Here is a 27802-nt window from a genome sequence, read left to right on the forward strand (position 1 = left end):
ATAGATTAAAAAATTTAATCCAGAATAGGATAATAACACAGAAATGAAAACTGTGATATGAGTCTTTGGTTTAGGCCCCTGTCTGTGGTCTAGTGACTGCTGAGGTCCCAAATCCTGCCAATGTTTATTTAAAGAAAGCAGAACAAAGAGACCAGTCCAGGACCAACTGCTGGTGGAAGCTGCTGTACAGAAAATTGGTAATTCATATTGTAAACAAGGAGAACTCCTAGTAAAATGGACAAAATGAGAAATGACATAACGGAGGATGTGAATTTTCCAAGTTTAGGCATATAGATTAAAAGTTAGTGTCTGTACTGATAAAATTACAAGCAAAGCAACATACTTTTGTCATTGCTTGTGTAATATATATAGAATAGAGTCCATCTTTCACTGGCTTGCTCAAACCAGCTGACAAACCCATGAAAACCTCAATAACACCTCTTAATATTTCAGATATGGTAACACTAAATTATATCTTAACTCTTTTATACAAAACACATGACTGGTATAATTTCTTTTTTCCAAGCATGGGATGTATACTCCCTCTGTTTCTGTCACAAAAACAAAAACAATAGTTCAGCTTTTACAGGCAGCAGGCCGGAACTTTTAGGTTGGCGACTTACATACTGTACGTACGTTATTCCCCTTTAATGTCTGCAGTGATTAAGCAGACGACTTTTTTTTTTTTTTTTTTTTACTGTAGATCACACTGCTGAGTCACACACACACACACACACACAACGGTGTTTTTTGTTTTTTTTTCCCCCTCTTTCAGGCGGATTTGCTTTTTTGGTTTTCAAAGTTGCTTTTAAACACAAATTATCGCCATGGATTCTTTACACACGCGCCACTGCTATGTCACAATAAGTTAAAGTTCCACCATGAAACGTACATGGAACATTAGTGTCATTAGCAGTCTTAGTATTAGTAATGTTTTCTAATTTAAACATCTTATTTGAAATACACATTCCTTTCCTTTCCATGCCTGAAATGTATTTGTCCTGACATATAAGAGGCACTGGATATATGCCGTTTAGTGTGCATAGATAACCATAAAGTGCAAAAGTATTTGGTTAAAAGCTTTATATTGTGATATCCCTGTTTGTTTGTGATCCAGTCTGTGGAAGCCTGTATATGAGATGAGAAAGATCCAAAAGGTCCACGGGTCTTCAGAGTTAACCTCTGATTTTTCCAGTTTGCTTTCATGTCACCCAGGAGGGGGCGGTGTGTTTTGGGTCGAGCGCTACTTCTCGTCCACCACAATGATTTCTTCGGGGATCTTCTCTTCTGAGTCGGAGCAGTCGGACAGCTTGTCCAAGTACTCCATGTCGTCGAAGCGCTCGGCGACACACTGGGCTGTCAGGCGGGCTTCTGGGTCGTGGTCCCAGCAGTCGTCTATGCACGAACAAACCACCTGGATGCCCTGAAGGGGGAGGAATGGAGCACACATTTAGTTTCTCCCAAATGTCAATGGGTGTGCTATACTGTAGATGAATTTTGGTGTTGGCTATTGCTTTGTATTTGCTATGGATAGGTTCCAGATCACCCACAACCATACCGAGGGCAAGCAGTATAGAAATAAATGAACAGATGGGTGGGGGGGAAAAAAAGGGAATATGAAATGAAATTATTTAAGAGAATCATGCCAAACTAACTGTACAGCCAATTTTATAAGTATCAAGATTTATTCAAGTATACAAATTAAGTTAAATATTAACTTGGTTGGGGATAAGCCTTTCGGGAAATGAATGGATGGACATTAACATTTTCTAAAATCTCATAATGACTGCCGAACGACGAGAGTGTAAGAAAAGAATAATAATGTCTTACAATGCATTTAAAAAAAAAAAAAATGTTTTTAAATGTCACACAAAGTGTGGATATTTACGAGGCTGCTGACCATGATAGCCCCATTCATTGACCGCACACGTTCATCCACATCAACAGCAGTGAGACACTCGACGCTCAGCTTTTTAGCCGCAGGTACATACAGTATGAAACTAATAATACAGTAAATTGTACAGTATTTTTTAAAAACACAATATGTTTTTGTATACAATAATCACCTGCTATTTGTGGAGGTTAAGCATCTGAGCACTGCTGCGAATTTTAACGTTAACAATTGCCTCTATTAATAGTTTAAATCGTAAGATAATTATCATAAACTATGATCCAAAACAATTCAATATTATTTCCCTCTTACATTAGCCTTAAAATGTACCCAAAGTGCACATGTACAGTACATGCGACACCCAATCTTTCGTAACTCGGCTTGTCCTCGACATGGAAAGCTTTTCTCCCACTCGAGATGTGTCACTTCAACATAGTTCCTTGGCACCAAAATGCCACAACAAGCCATGTCTCGTAGGACTACTTTTATGAATGTGCACGTAGTGAACCACGATAAGGTACAGGAACACTGTATATAATAGCTCTTGGTATCTGAAAATGTAATTGTAGTTGTGGAAAATGATATGATATAACCTGGTATTTTGATTGGCTGTAACATCTGTATTGTGATGACGTTGTAGAACCCAGCACAAAACATAACACACTAAAACACTACACAACGTGACTGAATCGTTTGGTTGGTCACTCCGTGTACCACCGGCTTAACTGGTGGTGTATTCCACCTCTTTTTAACACGACGTGTTGAGGCAGGTCCTGCCACAAAATGCAAACAGTGAATTTTGATGCTGACAAGAGGAGGGCAACAACATACCGATAATTAGGCCTTATTCCTTCCTTCTGATTAAAGTCAGTAAAGCTCTGATTATCAAAAGTGTCTAAAAGATAATCATGACAGATTATCCAGTGGTGTGGGGTGTGTGGAAAGAGTGATTTTTAATTTTTTTTGGGTGTGGCGGGGGGGCAATTGTAAATGTTAAACATGTTCGATAATTACAATAAAAAAATCCTTATGTGTGTGGTTATCAGTTTGGCTGAGCCAAGGAATGTCTGATTATGAGATGAAATGGAACGATAGCCCATTAGGAAATGAGCTGAACTCTATACCCCGTATGCTGCTCCTGAACTCCATTGAGGTATGCTGAGACTTGCTGAGTAAATCTTGGAATACGAGGTGCAGCTAAAAAGTGAGTCCAATTTTCCTCTAGCTTTATTTATTGCAATGGAAAGGCTAAACACACATAAACAAGGCCCCAAAAGTTGGTATTTCATTGCTACTTTTCGATATCTCCTTTTTTCTCAACACCGATTAATATGGGCAAGAATGCCAGCCTCGTAACATTCAGTAGGCTGTGCTTTTAACCATTTATTTATTATTATTATTTTTTTAACAGCTTGCCTAACTTGTTGGTCATCAGAGATCTGCTGACTCCTAACTTCTTTTAAAGGTCCAAAAAGGTGACATATGTAATCTGATGGTGCCAGATCGGGTGAGTATGGGGATTGGATTATGGTTGTCCAGCAAAAGTAACCGATGACTTCACAAGCTCCTTTGCTCAATATGGAGCTTTTGTGCATTGCCTTTGATCCTGGAGACCCACTTTTTTTTTTTTTTTTTTACTGTGCTGTAGCCTATTGCAGCGTCCCCATACACATTTTGCAACCTTTTGAAAATGTTTAGTGGTGATTCCCCTTCCAAAGCAAGAAATTCAATCAGCTTTCTGCCTGTGACGGGCATCCAACAACTATGTCATTTCTTAACCTGACAGGAAGACAACAGGCTAAAACAAAACTTATTATTATTATTATTTTTTTTAAATAAACCTTCAAACAAGCATTTAAACTACAAAACTTGAACATTTCTGAAAAAAGTAGGTTAAATTGAATTGGGCTCATTACCTTTTGACTGCCCCTTGTATTTGCTGTCTAGTTAAATACACGATGATGGGTCAACCACCAAGTTTTGGTGTGACTTTGAAGCAAATTCTCCCAGACATTTGGTTGAATTATATGACCTTTTGTCAGTTTTATGTTTGAGGTACCACTCCAACAAAAAAATACACATGCAATTACTGTAGCGACCTATGCCTTCGATCTTAAGGCATCTTTCAATTGATTGTTGTTGTTTCAATTGTTTCATGGTTGAAGGTGACTTCATATTAGTGGCATCCTTCATATTCTCCATTCTAACACTCATAATTCCAGTATGGTTTCAATGACTACTACAAGAAGAAGATGAAGAAGTGGTTTAAGGATATAAGTGTCAAAACAGCCCTGTTGAGATTTCACTCTCTTTTCTTGTCTCTAGACAGTTGTGGCTATGACTAATGGACTGCAGGGGTCAATGGGGCACCTGGTTGTGATCTGAATCTCAAACCTCATGGTGCTTGCGTTCACTTATGAATAGTATAAAGCAGGCAAGCAAAGTTTATTATCACAGAATCTTTCACAGACAAAGACCACTAAGTAGACAGTACAAGACAGTACAGTAAGTAAAAGTGGGATAAAAACTAAAATAAAACATAAAATTGTAGCAAAACTAAATTGATTTAGTTCAAGTATCTTGGGTCCTTGTTCACAAGTAAGGGAGGATCGACAGGCGGATTAGTGCAGCGTCTGCAGCGTTGCAGACTCTGCATCGGTCTTTCATGGTGAAGAAGGAGCTTAGCCAAAAGGCAAAGCTCTCGAATTACCAGTCTATATACTCCCCCCCCCAATAACCTACGCTCACAAGCTGTGGGTCGTGACTGAAACAACAAGATCACAGATACAATTGGCCATAATAAGTTTCCTCTGCAGGGTGTCAGGGATCTCCTTTAGAAATAGGGTGAGAAGCTCGGTCATCTGGGAGGGGCTCTGAGTAGAGAGGAGCCACATGAGGTGGCTTGGACATCTGATTTGGATGCCTTCCTGGTGAGCTGTTCTGGGCATGTCCCACTGGGAGGAGGCCAAACGCCTCGGGATCAACTTGGAAGAGCTGCACGAAGTGGCTAGGAAAAGAGAATGCTGGGCTTCCCTGTTTTAAGTTGCTGCCCCGCCGTGACCCGACCACAGATAAGCGGAAGAAAATGGATGGATGGATTTGAATTTTTCCACTGACTCTGAAACTCTGAGCAGAGGTGGTATAGCATTCCACAGTCTGGGAGTGACGCTATGGAATGTGCCATCACCGCTCGGTTTTAAGGCGGGTGTGTGGGACACTTAATAGATTTAGGTTATTAGGCAACAAGAAGTTGAGACGAATTAGTTTAGTGGCATCGGGAGGGGCGTGGCCATGATAGGTTTGGTAGGTGGATGTGATTCCTGAAATTGGGGTGCGAGAGAAGGCATTTGAGGACAGCGTTGATATGAGAGTATGTTTGGGAAGGCACATGGATGCAGTGTCATTATCAACACAGTTGATTGCATCAGTAGCCTGTAACACATTAGCCATGGGAGGAATGTAAACAAGCATAATGGGCAGGGAAACCACCGTGGACAAGTACTATGGATAGAGACTTAACTGCTAACAGTACAATATCCGGCCTGAACACACAATCCTTTCCTGAAATGTCCTGGGTTGCACCATCTGTTGCTCCCTCACATACCAACTTTCCCTCCCTCTTCTTGTCTGGCTGCTCTCAATGCAATTCCTATCCACCCGCAGCAACTGGAAGGCGGCTAAACTTACAGTAGTAGTACTGTGGTATGCTGACATGCAGCCATGTCTGAATGAAGCATCTGACAAAGCCCTCAAATTGCAATTGCGCTTGGTCAGGGACACTTCTTGGTTATGATGATATCATCAAATCTTCCAAGGACCAGTCCAAGTGGAAAACCCGACTGAAGTATGGGAATGCCAAATATTTGAGGAGCTCTTATAAGTGGCAGCAAACCCCCAAACTGTTCAAACATTAAGGGTGATTAAAGTTGCCATTTGTATGTCCCCAAAACCCACCTTTGACATGATGTCTACTTCTCTTGTCTGCTTACACATCCTGAGTATTTTAAATCAAAGTACATCACCCACAATCTGGGGTCAGTACATTAAATAACAGTGAGAGCTAAGATTCACACAGAGCCATAAGAATATTTACCAGTTTTGTCTTATGGTAAGGCGACCATTTTGTCAAACTGGAACTCGAATTAAAAATGATTGGCAATGCACCTGTATTTGGGGACTGCCTCACTACAGCGTGAATGACTTGTCTGTTTGGTGAGGTGGTGACCATAAAGTCTTGGGGTTTGGGAATCTGAAACCTGGAAATTCCCAAATCTACACGCGTGTGCGTGTGTGTGTGCGTGGCCTCTTACTGTGTGGTTGATCCAGCTGTTGGGAATCTCAGGTCTTCCTCTGTCTCGTAGCACGCTGTCCTTCATGCTCTCTACACATGGGTGCTCCCTTAAGTTTCCAAAGGGAGGCTCATACTCTTTCACCTCTGAGTGAGCAAAAAAAAAAAAAAAAAAGATTTAAAAAAAGAAAAAGCAATAAATTTTATACACTGTGCAATATATTTATGTGGTAAACAGCAACAACAACAACAACAACTCGGCAAGAAACTATAGCTCTTTCTGGCACTTGGTAAAGAGACAACATCATGACCACTTGCAAAATATAATATCCAACACAAGAGCTGTATCAAATATTCCGCCTTTCCAAAGACACCAATATAATAGATAATAACAAATACAAATTAGATAAACATGTTCATTGTTGTGGATGTAGTTGGCAGTGGTGTAGAACTGATCATTTATTGTTTAATTGCAAATGATCTGCATGCTTCTCGTTTCAAAGAAATGAGATGAACAAAACACGAGTTGTGGAAACACATCTGTTCATGTCTCTAGACGCATTGTCAGTGATGTTCCTGAATCATTGAGTCTGTGAGGTCTTCCAACATCATATACCCTCCTCCAGGTGACCCAGCCGGGGCTGATCAGTAACACTGAAGATTGTGATCAAGGAAATCTAGTCAAACAATGTAATGTAAATGACAACAGTTTTTGTGTTTTGAGTGAAAAAGGATAGTCTAGAGATTCAGCTAAATCTAGCAACAACTAGCCTAGCCCTTAGGAGCTGAAGGAAGAACATGCAGGAAATCGATAATGTACAGCTAATGCTTTTATTGACAAAACAGTTGAGAGAATGAACAGATGATGTGCTTTATGTTTGTAGAGTTTGGTACATCCCCCGCCACCTTGTTATCTTGTGATTATTGGCCGACCAGATGTCCAGAGTTATGAACAGCTTCGTTTGCTGTTGCAAGCCAAAACCAGGCATATGTGAAATCTTTACGGGCCGTTAAGATTTATTTTCCTGTCTTGTTTATTTTCCATACAAGGGAAAACTGCTCAGCACTACAAAGTGGTGACGGAAATGGTACAAGGCGGAACTCGTAATAGGATCACAATAACATTGTGTGTTTCCCCAAAGGCCGTCTGAGTCACCCACTAATCCACTCCCGTCCTCCGCCGCTGGCTTTCATTGAACTGCTGTCGCCGAGACACTTGTTTTGTATTCCTCGCAGGTTGTAAAAACCATTTAACAACGACACACCCATTGCATATATGTAAATACTGTATATGTTGTGGACGGGGCTATTGCACGAATGGCATGAACCTACCATTGCCGTTATCTTCAACTGATACACGCACTAAACCTGTTACACGAGAACTCAATTTGCACACATGATGTGTCTGTCCCCAGTCACATGTTTAAAGTTCAAACATGTGACCTCAAACAATGAAAGACTCCCTTCTCACACACGTACACACCACGCCGCCAGGCCCTCTAGCCCTGACAGAGTTGATGATCTGACATCTGGAAAGCAGCTGCCCTAACCTCTCCTCCTCGTCTCTAGTCTGGCCCAGTCTCTCCCTCCTGGGATTCAAGGCATTTCTCTGTCTACCGCCTCATGCTTAACTCGTACTCCACCATTATCCCCTCCAGGCCCCACCCGTCGCAGGAACGCCTTCATAGGCTTTCCAAGCACTAAATCCGTACCAACTAAATTATACAGCAGACATTTTGTAGGAAATAAAAAGGCCTCCACTACAGCATTTCTGTGTTCATCATGCTGTATCCCTCTCACGCTTTCTCTGCCTCTGTACAAGGGCGGATATTTAATTTCACTGTTGGCAATAACAATAAATACAAAAACCTCTTACAAGATACATTCCTGAAGGGTCAACAATATAAATAAGGTAATAGTGGCACATTGCATTGTTTCAGCTGACGGGAAACAAAAACACCCACACTACTGTCCGGAACCTAAAAGTGCATTATTTTTCTCATAACCTTTCACCAGACAAGAAATCATGTCACATAAATGGGTTTTCAAAATGGCCCCTGCATGCTTTACTATGAGACAGTTGAATTTTGTGACTTCTAGCAGATTATCAACAAAAAGACAAATGAAAAAAAATATGTTGCAATGCCATGCCAATTTAATCACATCTAGTAATATAAATGGAAGACTTAAAAAGCTATCATTTCTATAAGTACTTTTCAAGTACATTGTCAGTGAAACCTTAAAATTTGAATGCCGCTGAGATTCGCAATGGAATTATTTTGGGATGAATACGCATATAAGTTGCAAAGAAAAACTTCTCTTGTATGATATCACAAGTGCAGGTGATGCAAGACTCCATTCGGTGAGCAATAATGGCTAGGTATGCGTGTTTTGCTCTTGGCAACATTTATTGCGAAAGAAGGCTTTGTCTCAAAAAGAGGTGCTAGAAAAGCAGAATGTCAGAGGACTGACATACACAGACTCCAGAAAAGTTCCAATACTTTGCTCTTCTGGTATCCTGATACTGTACTTTGTTTGATTTTACTGCTGTATGAATGTGTGTGTGTGAGAATGGGTGAATGTGAGGCTTTTTAAAGCACTTTGGGCACTCTGATAAGTGTCAATAAAGCACTTTATAAGAGCAGTCCATTTACCATTATACTATATTGTTTGAAAATATGCACAATTCCGAGGTTGATCGGCATCCCCAAATGGATTGGGTTCCATTATATTCAATGAGTGCCATAATTATATTTAGAACGCATGAGGACTGGTAGACTAAACTTTTGTCCTGTCGACTTTGTGTCTGTAGGTCTGTCAGTTTATTTAAAAAATAAAAAAATCAGCGTCGCCTGGCTTTCTAGAGCTATCAACAGACGACTGTGTCCTTCACGCCTGGCAGATCTCAGATCACACCAAAGGCGCAGGAGCTGCGATAGAGCGGCGATGTGGCCGCCTGCCACCGAGGCTCAGAGAGCTGATCCGACATCTGTCGCCCACAGATACACAACACAGGCAGGTGGCATTGGACGCAGGCACGATACAGACTTCTGTCGTTAAAATGAAGGGTTGGGATGTGTTGCTTAAGTTATGTATGGGCACGCCTGTGGACACATGTTCATATTTTGGAGCAATCCGAGTGCTCACTGGTGACTCACTGATTTTTTTTGTTTAACATTCTAGCTTGGGGAAATAGGTCTTTAAAAATAAATAAATAAATAAATAAAACAGTTCTCGTGATACTGATCCCTAAATGAATACCAAATCTCTTTGCAAGGCAAAACCAAAATTAACTGAAAATTCGTCCCACCTATCTCAGTCTATTGGCGAGTTTAACCAAAAACAGATTTAATTGCCTGTTTTTCCCTTTTCTCTACAAGAGGTATCAGGCTACACTATATTCACTTAAAGTCTTGTGACTCACTCCTTAAGAATTAACTAATCAGGCTATTTTAAAGCTATTGAAACAATTTGTGGGAAGCGTTTGAGACATGACCGCATCCCAGTGAACGAAGACATGGTTGAACACATTTTGGAATTGTGATCTCAACCCCTTCAAAAATCTTGCAACGAGTCAGCTTTAAAAACACTGGCAGCTGTTTGTTAGAGGAGCAGGATGGAGAACAACTTCAATTCTCTTCCATTTTCATGACCTCCAAGTGTAATGACCAGTTGTCCCAATACATGTGTGTATAAAGAAACATGGACGAACTAGCAAGCTGCCAGAGTCTGCCCTCAATCTTTATTCTGGTTCTGCTTTCCATCTTGCTGGAACACCTCTGTCTTATCCTCCTTGTCAGACTGTGTCGGCATGAGTAAAGCTTTCTCGAGTGTTTCCATGCAGTGGGGGAGTCATGAACTGCTGCATCACCTGCCTCAGGGTAGGAAGTACTTAAGAGACGAAGTGCAAAGATACACAGGGAAATATAGAGAAGCTGTCAACTTTAGTAGCACAGAATGACAGAGATATTCCAAGCAATGACACGTTGTGTTCAAATGTGTCCAGAAATAATACGGCTTCTCTATAACTGTAAGTTCTAAATGCAGTGCAATGAAAGAGCTAGGATGTAAGAAATAAAAGATATGGATGGGAATAGGAAATGTCAAACGAGTGAGGGGAAAAATGAGTCAAGCTCATGCTCGTGTGGACAATTTTAATAAAACCCCTAGCATCTGGTCAGTCACCACAAGCAATAGTTCTGGTTTTCAGCAGAGAGACATGGCATCCACAAATAAAGACACCCATACCAGTAGTTAAGTCGACACGAAAATAGTCAGTCTTGGAACGTGTTTATGCAAAACAGGAAATGGTTCGTTGTATTTTCAAAGCATACCCACAGAGCGCACATATTCTTGTACTTAGGAGGGAAAAACAAGCAGGATTGTGGGCCACTTGGCCTGTTGGGCAACACGACTGAGCAATACACTTCAAGGACCCCTGTTGGGGAATGTGTGTGTGTGTGTGTGGGAGGGGGTGCAAAACAAGAAAGAGCGACAGGAGACTCATTCGTGCCCAAACCCAGCTGTCATTCACTGCATTGACACAATGGAGACAGGAGCAGTCACTGTAAAGAACAGGCCTACAGAGACATTTAAGGGGAAGTGAAAACAAATGACTGAGGGCCGACATGAAATAGTGCCATGTGGTTTGCCCTCAGATAATCACCCATTTCTATTATTTGGACGTATCCTCACCATGTTTTTGCAACAGGATGAAAAACAGAAGTAACAGCACACGAGCAGCATTAAGTCTGATCCTTGTGACTCGCACAAGATTAATTTGGGGTTTGACACTCTGGTTTTGTTCTCACATAACGGGGCACAAACCATACAGCCCCATTACAGTGGTTCAACATCGACTAAATAGAGAAAGTAAATTTGTGGGTCATTCATAGGTGGTCTTCAATTGACGGCTTTTACATGCAACAACCTTGGTTCACGTGCTAATCGGAAAGCTGAAAGCTTTATAAGCCGAATGCTCATAGTTAAGTCGAATGAGCCAGCTGAATGTAAGTTTGTGCTTGAATTGTTGCGTACTGATAGCAGCAAAGCGGCACACAGATATAGATAGATATAAAGAATACTATACTTGATCAAACCGAGAGGCTAACACTGGCACCTTTGACCATCAAAAAATAGATGATTGCGACCTTACTCGGACACCGTGCAAAACCAATCTTATCAGTGTCTGGTGATAGCTTACCTCCAATAGCGCTGCACCTGGAAATGATCTCCCACAGTACAAGTGCCATGGAGTACACATCAGCCTGTTTGAAGGACTCAATGTTTTCCAGGTTGATCCTGGACTCCAAGACTTCTGGAGCCATGTACCTTGCAGTTCCCACCTTTGAACAAAACACAAAAAAAGAGATATTGTGTGAAACTTTTTCAATCAATGGCAGAAAATGTAAGGTACGAGTCAAAGGAGTTAACTAATAATATAGTATTTTGAACCCAGACACATGGCAATGCAGGGAGAGAAACCTTTAGTATACCAAGCTTTGTGAAGGTGCATTGTAATAATGTAGCAGCATTTCTTTGCACTTCCACTCTATGGGTGCGTTCACATCTTCGGTCTAGTAATCATCATAAGTGCAATATGGACCAATCCTATTTTTTCTTTTAACTACGTGCATTTTATTCTTTGTGATGAAAAATTGACTTCTATTCTTATCTATGTTGGTCATGGGTGTATGCTATAAAAGTGGTGTGGAGAATGTGTGTGTTGAATGCGAGTCCAAGTGAATGAATGAAAGTAAAAGTACTTATTACTTTTTATCATTATTTATTTAAGTCTGGTTCTTGACTGGCGGCACGGTGGGCGACTGGTTAGCACATCTGCCTCACAGTTTCTGAGGACACGGGTTCAAATCCCACCCTGCCTGTGTGGTGTTTGCATGTTCTCCTGAGTGGATTTTCTCCGGGTATGCCGGTTTCTTCCCACATCCCAAAAGCATGCGTGGTAGGTTGATTGAACACTCTAAATTGGCCGTAGCTGTGCATGTGAGTGCGAATGGTTGTTTGTTTGTATGTGCCCTGCGATTGGCTGGCGACCACTTCAGGGTGTACCCCGCCTCTCGCTGGGAGAGGCTCCAGCACGCCCGCGACCCTAGTGAGGAAAAGTGGAACAGAAAATGGATGGATGGATGGTTCTTGAGTGCACCTGAATTTCGTTGTATGTCTTGTACAAGGACAATAAATCATCTTGAATATGATTAGCACGTCATTTAAAAACAATGCTAATTTCCTCAAAATGTCCTATTAAAGTACACTCAGCTATTTGGTGTACTGCCTCTTGGTCATAAAATTACAGAGGTTTTTGAAAAAAATACATCCATCTATCCATTTTCAACACCGCTTATCCTGGTTAGGGTCACAGGGCGCTGGAGCCTGTCCCAGTTGACTTGGGGCGAAAGGTGGACCACACCCTGAACTGGTCGCCAGTCAGTCGTAGGGCACATATAGACACAGACAACAACTCACACTGTCACTGAGTGGGAACTGAACCCACGCTGCCCGCACCAAAGTGAGGCGAGTGTACCACTACACCATCAGTGACACACTTTTTGTTAAAAAAAAAAAAATAAATTAAAAAAAAAAAAAAAAAAAAATCTAGATTTGGCTTTATGTTGTGTTATTAGTACCGTTTTACTCACTACTACATATACCAAACATGAATTTAACTTCTTGTGGGGCAAGAGAGAAAAAAAAAAAAAAAAAAAAAAAAATCTAAATGTTCTTATTTGTGTATATTTTGTAAACAGAATCATAAGGAAAAAAAGAACCAGAGTCCTTAACTTAGTTGGACCAGAGAAAGTGAATTACAAGTGTGACAAAGAAGATCCGGAGACAGGCTCATTATGTACATAAGAACATCCAATTGATAAAAAAATAAAGGTTACCTGTCCACTATTGGCTAGCTCATCCACAGACAGTGAATTGTCCAGACGGAGCGCAAGCCCAAAGTCACACAGGCAGCAGGTCAGGTCACTCTTCACTAGTATGTTGGAGCTCTTAATGTCTCTGTGTGCAATAGGCACCTTGTAGCGGCCACATGGTGTGTGGTCACTGTGAAGATGCGCCAGTCCACTGGCAAGCGATCCTCCCAGTAACCACAAGTCGTGCCAGCTGATAATATGATGGGTCAAGTAATCTTGGAGGTTGCCTCTTGGCTGGTACGCTGTAATCAGCCAGTACTGTCTCTGTACCTTCCTCTCCTCTGCTGTCAGGAAGTGCAGCACGTTTTCATGCCTCAAGTCGGCGTCTGAGAAAATGTCCTTCTCATTCTTCCAGGAGGCATACTCCTCGTATGAGAAAATCTTGACCGCCACAGTTTCAAAACCGTGCTCGTCACTGACGGAGGATCCCTGCTTGAGTTTGGCTTTGTAAACTTCAGCAAAGCGACCTTTCCCCACCTGTATATCCAGTTCAATGGGCAACAACTCAGTATTGTGGTTAAGGTTGTTGGCATGCGTTGAGCTGCTGTCGGAACCCTCGTCGTCCCCCATAATGGCGTGAGCATCACTTAAGTCCAGTTTCTTGCGTTTTGCATTAGCTCTGCGCTGGCGGTAGACTCGATAACAGTAGAAAGAAGTAATGACCACAATCGCCATGATCAGAAGAGGAACCAGGCTCACTAGGATGACGGCAAGCTGTGAATCCATGTCTGAGAGACAAAAATAAAGAGAAGAGGAACCAAAAAAGGCAGGAGAAGGAAGACACAAATTACAGTACAATCACTTACTTCAATTTAGCAATTATTAAGTTGTATTGAGCTGCCGCTTCCAGGCTGAACGAAACATCACCTGGTATTTTTTTGTTTTCTTTGGCTTTTGTGTGTCTGTGTGTATCCATCCATAAAGATACGATGAGAGGCCGAACGTGAAAATAGTAATGACGGGAATAGAATTAAAAAGAGTAGCACTCAACCTTTGCAATATTTTTTGTTGTAAAGTTTATCTATTAACATTGTTGTTGGGATGTTTTTCTGTTTTCTTTGGTTATTATGCGACATGTATTGCAACGTAATTAGTAATAAATACGATAGAACTAAAATGGAAACGCAAATATTTGCTATATATTATTGCCTTGACATTTTGCTATTAATAACAGTTAATGGGTAAATATTTTAACCCCAACTTGCCTTCAATATGGTAAAAGGTTACATTGCCCGTACAGTATTTGAGGGTTTTATGATAGCAACAGTCAGATCCTTGGAAAGTAATGCATCAATTTCCATTGTTCCTCATGAGCAATATTCATTCGAAATTCACTGGAACACTGAAAAGACTTGAATGCTTGAATGAATTATGTTTGAATTCTAATGGTCCAGTGTTGGAGATGTGTGTTTCTTGTTTTTTTCCTTCCCTGTTAGATTAGATTGTCATCTCTGCTCTAAAAATGTTTTTAAAAATAGTGGTTCTAATTGTCTGCATACATCACAAAAATCCTACCCTGATAGACAGGATCCAAGGAAGCATTATTGCCAACAATAGGGGAGGAACGTGACCCTTCCCTGAGGAATGCCTGATGTCTCAAGGAGCTAAAGTTAATGTGTGCACTGCAGAGGCAAAGTGCTCCAAACCATGACCCAGTCAACCACATATTGTATCTCTTCATAGTTTATGTCTGAGGCTTAAAATTTGGAAAGCGTTGTGTCTGACAGCTTAGCTATGGTCTTGGCAGAAAGGGAACCTTTATAATTGTGCCATTTCTACAGTGCAGTTACTAAATAGGCTACTTTAAAAATGTCTTCAGACACACACACACACACACACACACACAATTGTTTTTTTCAACTTCCAATTTTGTTTAAACCCAAACTAGTAAATCTGAGTTTAGAAGTAAGTGTGGCTGTGAGGCACAGAAGCTGTGTAAATAAGTGAGGAGGAAGTATTGTGGAGGGCATCTCGTTTCTTGCCTAAGCAAGCTCCCTGCTTCGCTCTCTTTTTTTCTAAACAGGAAACCACATGTCTGAAATCCTCAACATGGCCCCAGACGGTTTGTTTGCATTTGTACAGTGCGAAGCTATTCCTTACAACAAACCTGTTAGTATACCTGACAAAGACTGTTTACAACACTAATTGATAGATAGAAGATATATTTCTGGTGACTAGTCATGAAATTAGGCTGGATTGGACTGCAGGGTGAATTTGACATACTTGCATTAGATTTCTATGCTACCCCTAAAGGCGATCTTGAAAGTTATTGAGACGCGCAAAAAAGGACAAACGTTTTCCACAGCGAGCGAATTTAAGCGATGTGGTCGGCGCTGTGCCGGTGCATTCAATTTGGCACTGTGAGGTGAGCCAAGTTCAGGAAATGTACCTCGCTGCTATTATTGTCTTGTATGCTGTACTCACAATACAGTATATCAGAGTCCAGGCCCAGAGTAACTGGACAATACAAGCCAGTTGGGGAAAAAAAAAAAACACACTGCACATGTGTAAGCAGTCACACATGACTGCTTACACATGACTCGGTATTAGAATACAATTGACTCGGTATTAGAATACCGAGTCAATTATAACTATGATGTAACCAGATTATGTTGTAAAAGATATGAGAACGCAAAGTCTCACTTCTTGCAAGTGTCGTGCAGTGTTTTTGCTCCATGTCGCTACTTGAAAAATGTAATCTGGTTTCGTTTTAACTGCCGATATACTATACTGCATTGGAAGAAGTTGCCGTTACATGTACAGGAACTGAAAACGGAAGAGAAGATACTCTCTTCTTTGCAGTCACAATTACTTCCACTCTTCTTGGAATACTTTCCACAAAATTTGAGTGTTACTGTTCCTCCCAAAAGGTATTTTTGGGGCCAGTTCAGTTCTTCTACACCAAACAAGCACAGACCTACCCAATTCTTTGGTATGTTTATTAAATTTACTCTTTTCTTTTCATTGCACAGTGTAAAACTTAAATTGAACTTGAATACAAATTCAGGAAAAACAAAGGAGACGAGCATAACTTCTTATTGAATAAATAATGATTTGAAAAGTGTATGTCCGGACAATTGTGTCCACATAGCGTGTAACTTTTTCTTAAGTGTTTTTCTGCTTGCTTGTTATCTATCGAGTCGTCTTCTGACTGCTTGAGTTTTGCTTTGGAAGTGGCTTTTTAGTGCTCCAACTTACAGGCATTAAAGATGATACGGTCGTTGCACTCATCCTCAGAGCAGGAGCACATGAAGAACGACGAGCCCATGCCCTTTCTTTCTTTCATCTCACACTTGCTGCTGTTGTAGTCGTCTAGGACTAGGCCATACAGCTTGTGAGCTGGGTTGTGGCAGACGGTGTCAAAAGTGACATTATCGTCCTTCTTCCTCCTTGTGAACAGAGGGGAAAACGTCAAAAATCGTAATATTAGTGTCAATAAAATAGTCATTCACCGAGGTGTGCTGGCAAGTTTGCTTATGTCTCACATTTAGTCATAATGAATGCTGACAGCTTGTTACTAAACATAATTGGGTGACCATATTCATATAGTCTTGACTGTTGACTGCTAAAAGGTCGACGAAAGAAGGAAATGACTCCAATCTTAACTGAGATCATTTTGTCTGTGTTTTGTACTTGTGCAAAGGCTGTCATGACATCAGCTCTATAAGGGGCGGACCCTTACCAAATAGCGACACACACATCGTCGTCATGGGTGCAGATTGCTGTGATGTCACACTCCATTTTGCAGCTTCCCCGACCAGTGCAGCTGGTTGGTTGCACGTCGCAAAACTTGCACAGCCTCCTTACTTTTAATATATAGGCATCTGGGTAGAAACAGAGACAAGGATTCATCCATTAAAAAACGTTTAATCTAAAGTAGTATGACTAAAGCCATGTCTCGACGCCTCTGTTCATGCACCATTAGCTCAAATAAAACAAACCTGTTGTGATTCATTAGGTGAAGTGTGAACACTATTATCCTGTCCCTGGTGTGCACCAAACAAGTGAACCGAGACTGAAGCTTGGGTGTGAATGCAGCGCAGAAGCAACACACACACACACACACACACACACACACACACACACACACAAACACACACACGAGGTAAAATGATAAATCACAAACATATAACACATGGATCGGAACTGCAATCTCCCCCCCCCCCCACCCCCCCAAAGAAACATTCACAATAGAATAATCTAAAATACAGTAGGTGTCAATGTGAGCGTGAATGGTTGGCGACCAGTCAGCTGGGATAAGCTCCAGCTCAGCTGCAACCCTAATGAAGCCAAGCGGTATAAAAAAACTGACGGATAGATGTTTATTTCTATTGTGTACCATTATCATGACAGAGGCACAGGACTGAGCATACAGTATTTCTAGCGGTTGTATTTATTTATATCGCACAATGTAACAGGTCTAATTAATAACTTTCAAGGGATGATCATATTTCAGTAACTATATGACACGTACTGTATGTTGTATGTGCTCATGTGTCCGTGTGTATTTCTAGAACAGTAAATCCACGCCCATTTGTGGTTTGCTATTCACAAATCTGCATTGTTTAAGATCATCAAACTATATCAGACCAAAATAACCCAAATCAGCATAAAATGATTTTATTTATTTAGGGGATTAAAAACATTTTAATTAAAAGCTACCTAGCCCTGTGTGAAAATGTAATTGCGTCCGCCTTGTTAAATCATGAATGGCTAATTACATTTTATGGTTAATTTTCACAGTTCAATAAAAAAATTAATAAAAATCAATTAAATCGAACCAGTCTCACAAAATGAGGTCGGCCAAAAACGCACCAGCAAGTCAATTTGCCACGATCCAAATAAATTCAAGAATAGATAAGAAAGGAAATGGAGAAAACATGGAATCGTGGTGAACCTTCCCAGCAGTGGCCAGCCTACATAAATTACCGCAAAGCAACGACTCATCCAGGAGGTCACAAAGGAATCCAGGACAACATCTAAAGAACTGCAGATCTCCCTTGCATCAATTAAGATCAGTGTTCATGACTCAATAACAAACACACCAAAAAGAACAAAGGATTTTCTTACTTTTGCCAAAACAAACAAACAAAACACATGACTGATACCTAAAGTTTTTGAGAGAATATTCTTATGGACTGACAAGAAGAAAGTTGAACTTTTTGGTAAGTGTGTTTCTTGTTACATCTGGCGTAAATGTAACACAGCATTTCAGAAAAAGAACATCATACCAACAGTCAAACACGGTGATGGTAAGTGTGACGTTCTGGGGTTGCATTGTTACTCCAAGACCTGGACAACGTGCTGTGATTGATGCTGCTGTTTACCAGAAAATCCTAAAGGAGAATGTTTGGCCATCAGTTAGTAACCTCAAACTGAACCTATCCGCAACGAAAAGCGGGGTGGACTGTAGTGCACTCCATTTTGTCTCAGTTGCTTCAAGACCAAATTAAATCAACAATTCATTCGACACAACAGAAAGGCAGATTATCAACATAACCACCAGAAAATTGTGACTTTCTTCCTTGCAGGGTTAGGGCTTTTTATTTTTATTTCATGTTTTCTATCAAATCCAAACTGTAAGAGCGGTATGCAATGGCAGCAACAGCCTTTGCTCTTGTTCTGACTTGACTTTGCCCGAAGACAGACACGATTGTGGCTGAGTGCCTGAGGGTTCAATCATTATCGTAGAAACAAATCCCAGACAGGCAAGAACAAAGCAGACATGGCATCTCCTCGCAGGGACGTTGCTCATTTGTCATGCATACCAGCCAGAAAGTAAAAGCAATCAGGCAAGTTAAAGTGTCTTGGCCCAGCTCAGTTTATAAATATACTGGTCAATAGAAACACAGACAACATGGAAACTAAAAATTCAAGCTCAGGCATGGTACTGCATACTATTCCTCCATAACGTAACTACTTTTTACACTTGTATCGCAGTTAAAACGATGCCTGTACAGTTAAAAAATGGACACGGGAAAAGATTAATTCTGGGAATGAATTTGCTATACTGCACTTCTCATGTTCTCATGTTGCTCTTTGCTCCTGACCCACCGCAGGGAAAAAAACCCAAACAAACAAAAAGAAGTGAGCAGCAAGTAACTGCTGTAGCGTTAAAGTTGGAAATTATTCTAAAAGGAGGCTTTTCAGAAGTTACCTGGATCAATTTAATCCAGCAGATTGTTGCATTCTCGGGGGTTGGGGACATTTCAACAATGCAGATTTTGAACAAGTGGTCACAATGGGTTGCTCTATGAGACTCTTCAGAGAAAGCGCAGAAATTTGGAGAAGGTAGAAAGGAACCTGCTCAAATGGACTCCTTCCAGACTTAATACTGAAGCTAGGAAATCATATGGATTAATAGACTGCTCTAAAGTAACTCAATCTCACCGAAGAGCGCATCGGAAATTGAACTCGTTCCGTTCATTCGTCTGAAACTTCACCGTATTACAAGAGATTGTGAACTGGTCTACTGACATCTCTTTTCATTTCTGACAAAACACTCTGCTTACACTGACTGTGGCATCCACTTTTTAAATCCACAGCTGTAATAAGCATTTGACTCTCAGGTCCTCATCGCACGCCCTTACACTATGGATATAAAAACATTTTTTTTTTTTTTTTTTTATGAAAGCCTTATGCATTGGCTTTGTTCCTCGTTTGGATGAGATCAGCACAAATTGTGACACCTTTATAGCTTCTGTTAAGAAATAAAAGTGGAACATACAGGTACATCTCAAAGAGATATAATAAAAACGTTAAGTTAATTCATGTCCATAGTTGAATTCAAAAAGTAGAGCTCATATATTCTACAGATTCCAAAAACATACAAGAAATTACTATTAAGAAAGGAAAGTCATATGTAGTTTCTATTTGGATCACATTACACAGTATAGGGTTTTTGTTAGCTGTAAGTTACTATAATCATAATTGTGAAAAAAATCAATCATGAAATCTTTCACTGAGTGTGTAATGAAACTATATAATAAACTAGACTTTACACCGATAAACTAGACGATCCGATCAATGACGCCATTGATCGGCTCCGCAAAAGACTTTACCCATCATGAACAATATATTTGAATCCAAAAGCTAGTCTACTTTTACCCTTGTCATGCATTTTTTGACATAGTACTGTAAATAGCTGACCACCAATAAAGTTATTTAAAAAAAAAAAGAAAAACAAAGAAAACCGTCGGCGGTGTGGAACACACAACACGTCTGAGACAGACAACACGTAATGTGTGGATCAGACTATAAGACAAATTTGGTCTTTCACGATGTCAGACGACTGCAATAAAATGTTGTATTCCGATACCACCGCATCCTGTCTTTTACGATCATTGGGCTTTATCTTGTCAACTCAAATGCCACCGGATACACTCGTTACCATGGCGACGACACCAACAATGGACCGGGCCGTGTGTATTATCAGAACAAAATGGGGAAAAAGGTGTGCTGGTGGTCACCAGTACTCGGGAGAGGACTGTAATTCAAGGATCGCTTGAGGTATGTTCCCGTACTTTTAATACGATACGGCTTGCAAGCAGGCAACAAAACGTTATGTAGCCTAGCAAGCCAGTGCTATCACTAATGGTTGTACGTAAACGAGCAAGCGTTCTGTTGACTCATGCTCTAAAGTTTCGGTGTGTGAAGTAATGTAATTACAATAAAGCAATGTAATTACATTACGTTAGCACCCATTATTTCTGTCATGTAATGTTGGTTTGAGCTGACTGATTAGAATACATGACCTGAATAGAGAATACATTTGAAGATACTCAATATGCAGCACACAAGTAAATACAGTAAATGAACAAGTCATTTAAATAGACACATTGCTCCATCTTGTGATCGGTTATCTTTTTTTTTTTTTAAACTCACTGATCAGCCCCAGAAATCCTGATCGTGTAAAGCCTATAATAAGTTTAACTTTTTGAAAATAAATTATGTTTTCTCTGTATTTGCAACATCATTCTAAATTATTGATATGCACCTGTACTTGTGACTATTAGTGGCAACGCAATCGTAAAGTCAGTACAGTAGTAATTAATTGGGGATGAGCATTTGGCAAAATAAAAAGAGAATCTTTGTCTGAATGTTCCGGATGCCTGCTTCTCAGCAAATGTTGACTGAATAGAATCCTTTTGTCCAGACGATTTGTGCATGATTCTTAATCAATTATTCAGTCTTTATGCCCATCCCTAATACTAATTGGTGATCCTTCCAACTTAAGCGGTCAAGAAATATTGAAAATAGCAGCAAAGTGTACATAACTCATATATGAATTTAGTTAGTCTACGACACTGAAGCCCCACTATATGGCGTTTTTTTGAGCGATTGTTTTCTATGGGTTTTTACAGGATACAGGCGAGTCTAAATTTTGAGCTGCACCTCCCTTTAGTGTAGTATTGCGTGTTTGCCACAACATGCCGGGCAGACAAGCTGTAATAGACAGCAAGAAGAGGAGGTAAAGAATGTCCCCAACCAATACTGTAGTCCCTAATAGTCATCGTCGTCGTTCCTGCAGAAAATGTGATTATATTTGTATCCTGTACTCGGTTTGTACGTGTTGCTGCTCCATGTGGGTTAAAGTAGCAGCTGTTTGTTTTTTTATACTGTTTATACCGTATACCATAACATCTATGATAATTAGCCGTTCTATGGTTTTTCCCGCATTAACCTGTACGTTTGCATTAAGCTCGCAGACTTTTGTTAGATGGAATTTTATGGCTGGGTTGGACATTTGGGTGTTTACAGTACATCTACAATGTATAATTCTCTTTTGTTTTATGAATGTTTTACAGTAAAGTTCAACTGGGAGGGACAAATAAATAGCTTGAAGCAAGTTGACTTCTTTTTGTTGCCTTAAAGTGATGTTGCATGATTGTCTCCCATTTGTTGACAGTGTGAACACGCATCAAAGAATATATATATATTTTTTAAAAGTCTGTTGTAATGAGTTTAATTGTGGGTGGGTCTGGACCTTATCCCCTGCAATAAACAGGGGTTGACTGTAGTTTTTTTGTTTATGTGCTCATATTCATATATTGTAAGTCAATGCATTATTATTATTGTTCGATCATCTTTAAATGCTATATATCTTCGGAAGGTGAAAAGCCCCTTACAGTGTCTGTTTGGACATGCCTGACTGGCAGGAGGGAAAAGTGGTGTGGTGTGTGTGTGTGTGTGTGTGTGTGTTCAGCCACAAAAAGCCCTCTTTGTCAGTTTGCAGGGTGGAGTTAGCCCTGCGGCTTGCTTGCTGCTGCAGAAATACTGCAGAACCTGCAGAGAGGAAGAAGAGCGCTGCATCCTCTTCCTGAGACACATGCACACAAGAGACAAGCAGGGTATTCCTGATTTCAGTGCTAATGACGATCACACAATATTCAACTTGGCCCTCTTGACCTCATTTTCTGACAGCAATTCTGTGACAGGAATTCTAGTGGGGTCGTGTGATGTTTTCAACTGTGGTAAGGGGTGTCCATGTCCATGCACTGCTGTTAGCTAGTCATACAGTTAGTGGAACCCCCCCCCCCCCCCTCTCTCTTTTTTTGAAAAAGTGTCATTTAAAGCCAGCAGGGTGGCTTTGGAGAGGGCGACTGGTCGTAATTGTCACCCGGGGCTACGTCTAATTGCAGGGAGCGAGGAGGAGGATTAGGAGCCGCCGGGAATGAAAGTGAGACAGATGACTGCACATGGCTCGTCTTCCTCGACCTGTAAACTATGTGGCTAGCGCACCAAAGATGGACATATCTGTGTATCGGTCCGCCCCGTGGAGCTTAAGTATCGTTGTCTTCAAAAGACCCAGGAAAGAAAAAAGAAAAAACAATAACTCTAAAATGAACTTTTTTTTTTTTTTTTTAAACCAGTCTTAAACTTTGATTTCAAACAAAGCTGCAATGACAAGACAGCGCGTGCCAAACACCTGTGGAAAAACTTTATAGAATTTTCCAAAAGAGAAAAAACGGCACCAACGTGACAGTGAATTGCTTTGGCAGCAGTGACTGAACAAAAACAAACAAACAAAAAACAATTTTTGTTTTTGTTTTTTTGAGCAGTAAAAGTCCAACTCACCCGCCTGCTCGAGCACAATACTACCACAGAGTATTGCTCCACACCAGAAAGCGGAAAAGCGAAGTAGCTCCATTAAGAAACGGACAAAACCCCCCGCTTTTTCTCATGAATTAGGCGAAGCCTTGACGGGGAGTTAATATCCACACTTTAGCGAACTTTCTTCGCTCCGCTTGTTGTTCCCCGCAGCTCCTGTGAGAGAGTAAACACAACGGGGCAGGACGTGTCCTATATGACTCACTGTACGAGCACTTGCATGAAACAGGAAATCTTCTGAGGGGTTGGACGTTTTTTTTTTCCCTTTTTCTCTCTCTCGCCCTTTTTTCTCCCTCCTTTAGTCATGCTCATGTGGCTTCCAAAAGTCTTGAACCATATCATTAGGAGGCTAAGACCCAGCAGGGCAAAAACTTGCAATGACATGTTCACAAATAACTGGGGGCTCCACCTACTCGACTGTACAGTATGTGCACAGCTTCGAAAGTTTTCACACCTTTTTTCTCTCTCTTCTAAATCACTTACAAAATAATATAGTCAAGTGGTTTAATATGAGGTAATAATATGCATAATATGAAATTATTATTATTATTATTATGGGTCATCTTCAAATGACCGGTTTAGAGCTCATTGGACTGGTTTTAAGTGTCACAAGTTGTAATTTCATTTAATAATGTAATTTTGACTTCAAAACAAGTCAAAGTTTTTTATCTTGTTTTGAAGTTTGACTTCAAAACAAGATTAATGGGACGCCCAACACAATTGTTTGAAAAAAAAAAAAAAAAAAAGTAGCTAGAGTTTAAAAAGTGGATTAAATACATAAAATGGGTGCAGACCCAATGAAAGTAGTTGTAAAGGCCTCATTCATACACTAAGGCTGGATTTACACTCGCATGGGTCAAGTGCTAAAATTTTCATTTGTATTTATTTTCTGCTCTCAAGTGACACAGTTGTAATATATGCATCGTGGCAGTGTAAATAGAAAGTGACAGTATAAACAGAAGACAGCCTGCATGGAGATGTTCTGAGTGGAATTAGGCCTCCTTCGAGTGTAGATATAAATCTGATGCATATTGGATATCTGCCAATGTAAGTGCAACTTCAACGCACAGATTACATATAACTAGTCAATGGAAGCTTGACATGGTTGAAAGACAACAATTGGTGATGTACACCTGCGTCTCCTCAAACAACACGAATGAACACATTAAAAAAAAAACACTCCATGCAATTCTAAACTACAGCGAAAGCATAGAAAATTATTATGGTCTAAATATGTTAAATTAGAAGTGTGCTGATCATTAAATAAGCAAAAGACAACAAACCTGCACATATTTGCCCAAATTTTGCAAATCTAACTATTTATGCATTTTTTGGGAACCTATTTTCCGTTACGTTGAAAAAGTCACATATTCGCTGTTTTTACCTTTTACCTTATGTAAATTATATAGAAATACTGCTTTGGCCCCATCTTGTGGCATCTTGGTGCCAAGCAGCTATGCCGAAATGAGGATAGGAGCTTAATTTAGTCCGCCCAAAGGCTTTTCTAATGAAAGAAAACTTTGGTGCCATGTTGTTGCATCTACAGGCAATTACAAACCTTTTCACAGCAGGGCTACATCCCCATTCGCACGAGAAGAGTGGCGGAATCACTGTAATTGCCAACAGTGGAGGTCAACCCAGGACAACTAAATGGTGTGTTCTATAAGGCTAGATATTCAATGCAGGTCTAATTCCCATTTAATGCCGTTATCATTTTTTTATTTTTTTTTTTCCCCCTGCCGTGGCGTATATTCGAATTGTGCCACTAAAACTATGCAGTGTAAACACTGCAGGTCAATTCAGATTTGTTTTGCCCAATGTGAACATTTAAATTAAGATTTTGTTCAAATTTGACCCAGGCCTCTTTCATATGTGGATATAAATCGAATATGTATCCGACGAGAGTGCAGGCCAAGCGCAAGTCGCGCTCATCCAACCTGTACGTCATCAAAAGGTGACAAATGTCACAATTGCTCGACAGACACGGCACAAAAAGCAACAGTGGACGAAGCAGCAGAAAACAGTTAGTGGCAAAAAGAAGAGGCTCTAGAACTAATATATATAAGAAAATGTTGGCTTCGGTTGCACAAAATCCGTGAAATTGCCACAATTTCAATTTGACGAGACCAAAGCAAGGGGCCGTCGTTACTTCCGTAAAGATGGCGCCTCGTGTTTGTGCGCATGTGCAATGTGACGTCCTGTTTTACGCGAATGCGTGTGACGTCACGGATGCGTTCCGTTCACAGTAGAAGTCAGTTTTGTTTTTTGTAATGTGAACGACTACATAAAAAGATCGAATTAAAAAAAATAATCCAAATTGGGCATTGGGTAAACGTAACCAATTATTTTTTGATTAGATGAGACAGAGGTTAAATTTACATCCATTAGCCAGTCCATTCACCCTCTTACACCAGCAACAAATTCTAATTTGCGTTCATCGAGTGTTGAACTGCACTGTGGTTGTACAGTATGGAATTTGAGCAAAACCTTAAAAACTACACCTCTAAAACTTTGGAATTTGAATCACTGCCATACAGAAGACAAACACATCATGCATGAACTTAATGTACCTTGCGAGACCTCACTTCAGTAAGCATCAAAGGATTAACTCTGCAGTTAATCCTGATCAGGTTTTTTTTATCTAGTAATACTTACTCCGAAAGAAACAGCCTTAACAAGAGGGGTTAAGGTGGAAGGTGTGTCGTTACTTGTTATCAAGGTCAATGCAGAGAGTTGATTTTGCAGTTTAATAACTTATTTTACATATATATAATCTCTTATTTTCTTACACTTTGGCAAGGATTAGCAATACAGTATTTAAGATAAGATAGCCTTTATTAGTTCCACAATGGTGAAATTTGCAAAAGACCGCATATAAAAGATTTATGGTGGTGACAGTTTGGTCCTGGGAAAAATACATCTATTTCCATAATTTGAGACTTTTATTGAGACCTGAGCTCTTATTTTAGTGTTATATTTGTTTTTAACTTTGTTAGCATTTCATTGTTTTTAAATTGTGTTTCTGTTCAATTATTATCTATATACAGCACTTTCTTTCAGCTGCTGTTCTTTTTAAAGTGCGCCATAAACAAAATTGAGAGGAGTACAGTATTTGAAAAAAAAATGTGTTAGACTAGCATTGCGGATCAGATTGCGTCCGGCATTACAGGTTCTATTTTATCTAATGTGTAGTGTTGCTCGATTCCCATGAAGTCCTAAAAGAGTGGGAGGTAAACTGTCACCCACAACAGATATCCCTTCAACAACCTATACGGTTTAGTTAAGTTAGATCTGTGTAGTCAAAAAGTTGGGTGTCGTCCCTTTGTTTGCCTTGTCTTGTTTTTTCTCTCTGTTGACTCACTGGTGGGCTTCACTGGAGTGACGCAACACTATTTACGTAGCTGAGGCAGCTATCGTCATCCTGCTGATACACACCATTGAGGAAACATAAACCAGATTGGGAGTTACTATTCCCAAACCAAATGTGGCAAACATAATGGAAAAACGTATATATAACATGCTCCCCTCGAAAGTTTCCAGACTTTATCCATTTGTGACAAGGTGGTGAATGTCTCCTCTTATCTCATAGTTTTTATTTTTTTATTTTAAAGACACACAGAGGTTAAGTCCACTATGACCCTCATATTTTTGCGCCTTTATTGCGTAGGTGTTTCGACATGTTTCTTTTGCGTTGCATACTTGAGCAGTGATGTCAGGTTCCAGTCGTTGACCCGGTGACCCTCGAGCTTATAACTCTCCATACAGGACGTCCTCTTCCTTCTTTTACCCACAGCTGGCTCTCTGAGCCTTTTTATAACAGCTCTTCTATTGATTTGGGTAAGCCTGTTTGGCGCAAACAACATGCAGGGCACACGAAAATTGCTTTAGTTTTTTTAGTGTTTCCACATTACTTGCTAGGGACTCTGTGTGTGGGCCATAGGGTGTGTGCGTGATGTGCTCACTGTAGCGTGGCTGCCAGGCAGTAGTTCAGCGCTGCAAGATGGGGTCCAAGCCACAAGGTGGAGATCCGGCTGCACTGTGAGCCCAAAACAAGCATTCCCTGCTGACCAGAGCACAATGCGGGATCCCAGAGGGTCATGATCTCCTTTTCGCTGACCTCAAAACTCAAACAAACATCTTTATTAGCTTGATCTTCTCCATCACAACAGCAAACACGCAACACTTAAAGTTGTAAAAATGTTACTTGATGTGCCTGTTTTACAAATGCCTTTCACTTTCCCTGTTGTGCCTTTGAACCTTGTTTCCAGCTCATTGCACAAACACAGATAAACAAAAGCCAGACAAACATCCTGAGTGGTATTATGTTCAATAGCAGGTGCTTGGCATTCTCAGTAAGCTACTTTGGTTGAGTGGAAAAACAAACAAGAGAAACTTGATGACAAATCTCTGGACACATGCCTTGAGATAATTCTGATGGCAAACAAGTACTGTGTGCAATACAGAGGGAAAAAACAAACAAAAACAAAAAACGCATGCTAAAATGTCACTGGAGAGGCGTACGATCAGAGTTGTTGTGTTGCTGAAACACATAAGATTATATACATACCATACACT

General features: G+C 40.3%; 1 protein-coding gene across 3 annotated transcripts; it reads right to left on the bottom strand.

Moving 5' to 3' along the window:
* On the bottom strand, positions 1-27802 carry tgfbr2b (transforming growth factor beta receptor 2b). 3 transcript variants are annotated; one of them, XM_061664454.1, is made up of 8 exons: positions 27190-27802; positions 26927-27070; positions 16800-16941; positions 16316-16506; positions 13082-13845; positions 11383-11524; positions 6202-6326; positions 1-1423 (listed from the first exon to the last, which is right to left on the bottom strand). In XM_061664454.1, exons 3-8 carry the CDS (start codon positions 16856-16858, stop codon positions 1244-1246), a joined length of 1461 nt encoding a protein of 486 aa, XP_061520438.1. In that variant the 5' UTR covers positions 16859-16941; positions 26927-27070; positions 27190-27802; the 3' UTR covers positions 1-1243. The 3 variants fall into 3 exon arrangements, with proteins under 3 accessions (XP_061520438.1, XP_061520436.1, XP_061520435.1); XM_061664452.1 differs by lacking the exons at positions 26927-27070; positions 27190-27802 and adding exons at positions 17059-17138; positions 23195-23284; XM_061664451.1 differs by lacking the exons at positions 26927-27070; positions 27190-27802 and adding an exon at positions 23195-23565.

The sequence above is a fragment of the Phycodurus eques genome, chromosome 20, assembly GCF_024500275.1.
Source record: "Phycodurus eques isolate BA_2022a chromosome 20, UOR_Pequ_1.1, whole genome shotgun sequence".
Classification (NCBI taxonomy): Eukaryota; Metazoa; Chordata; class Actinopteri; order Syngnathiformes; family Syngnathidae; genus Phycodurus; species Phycodurus eques.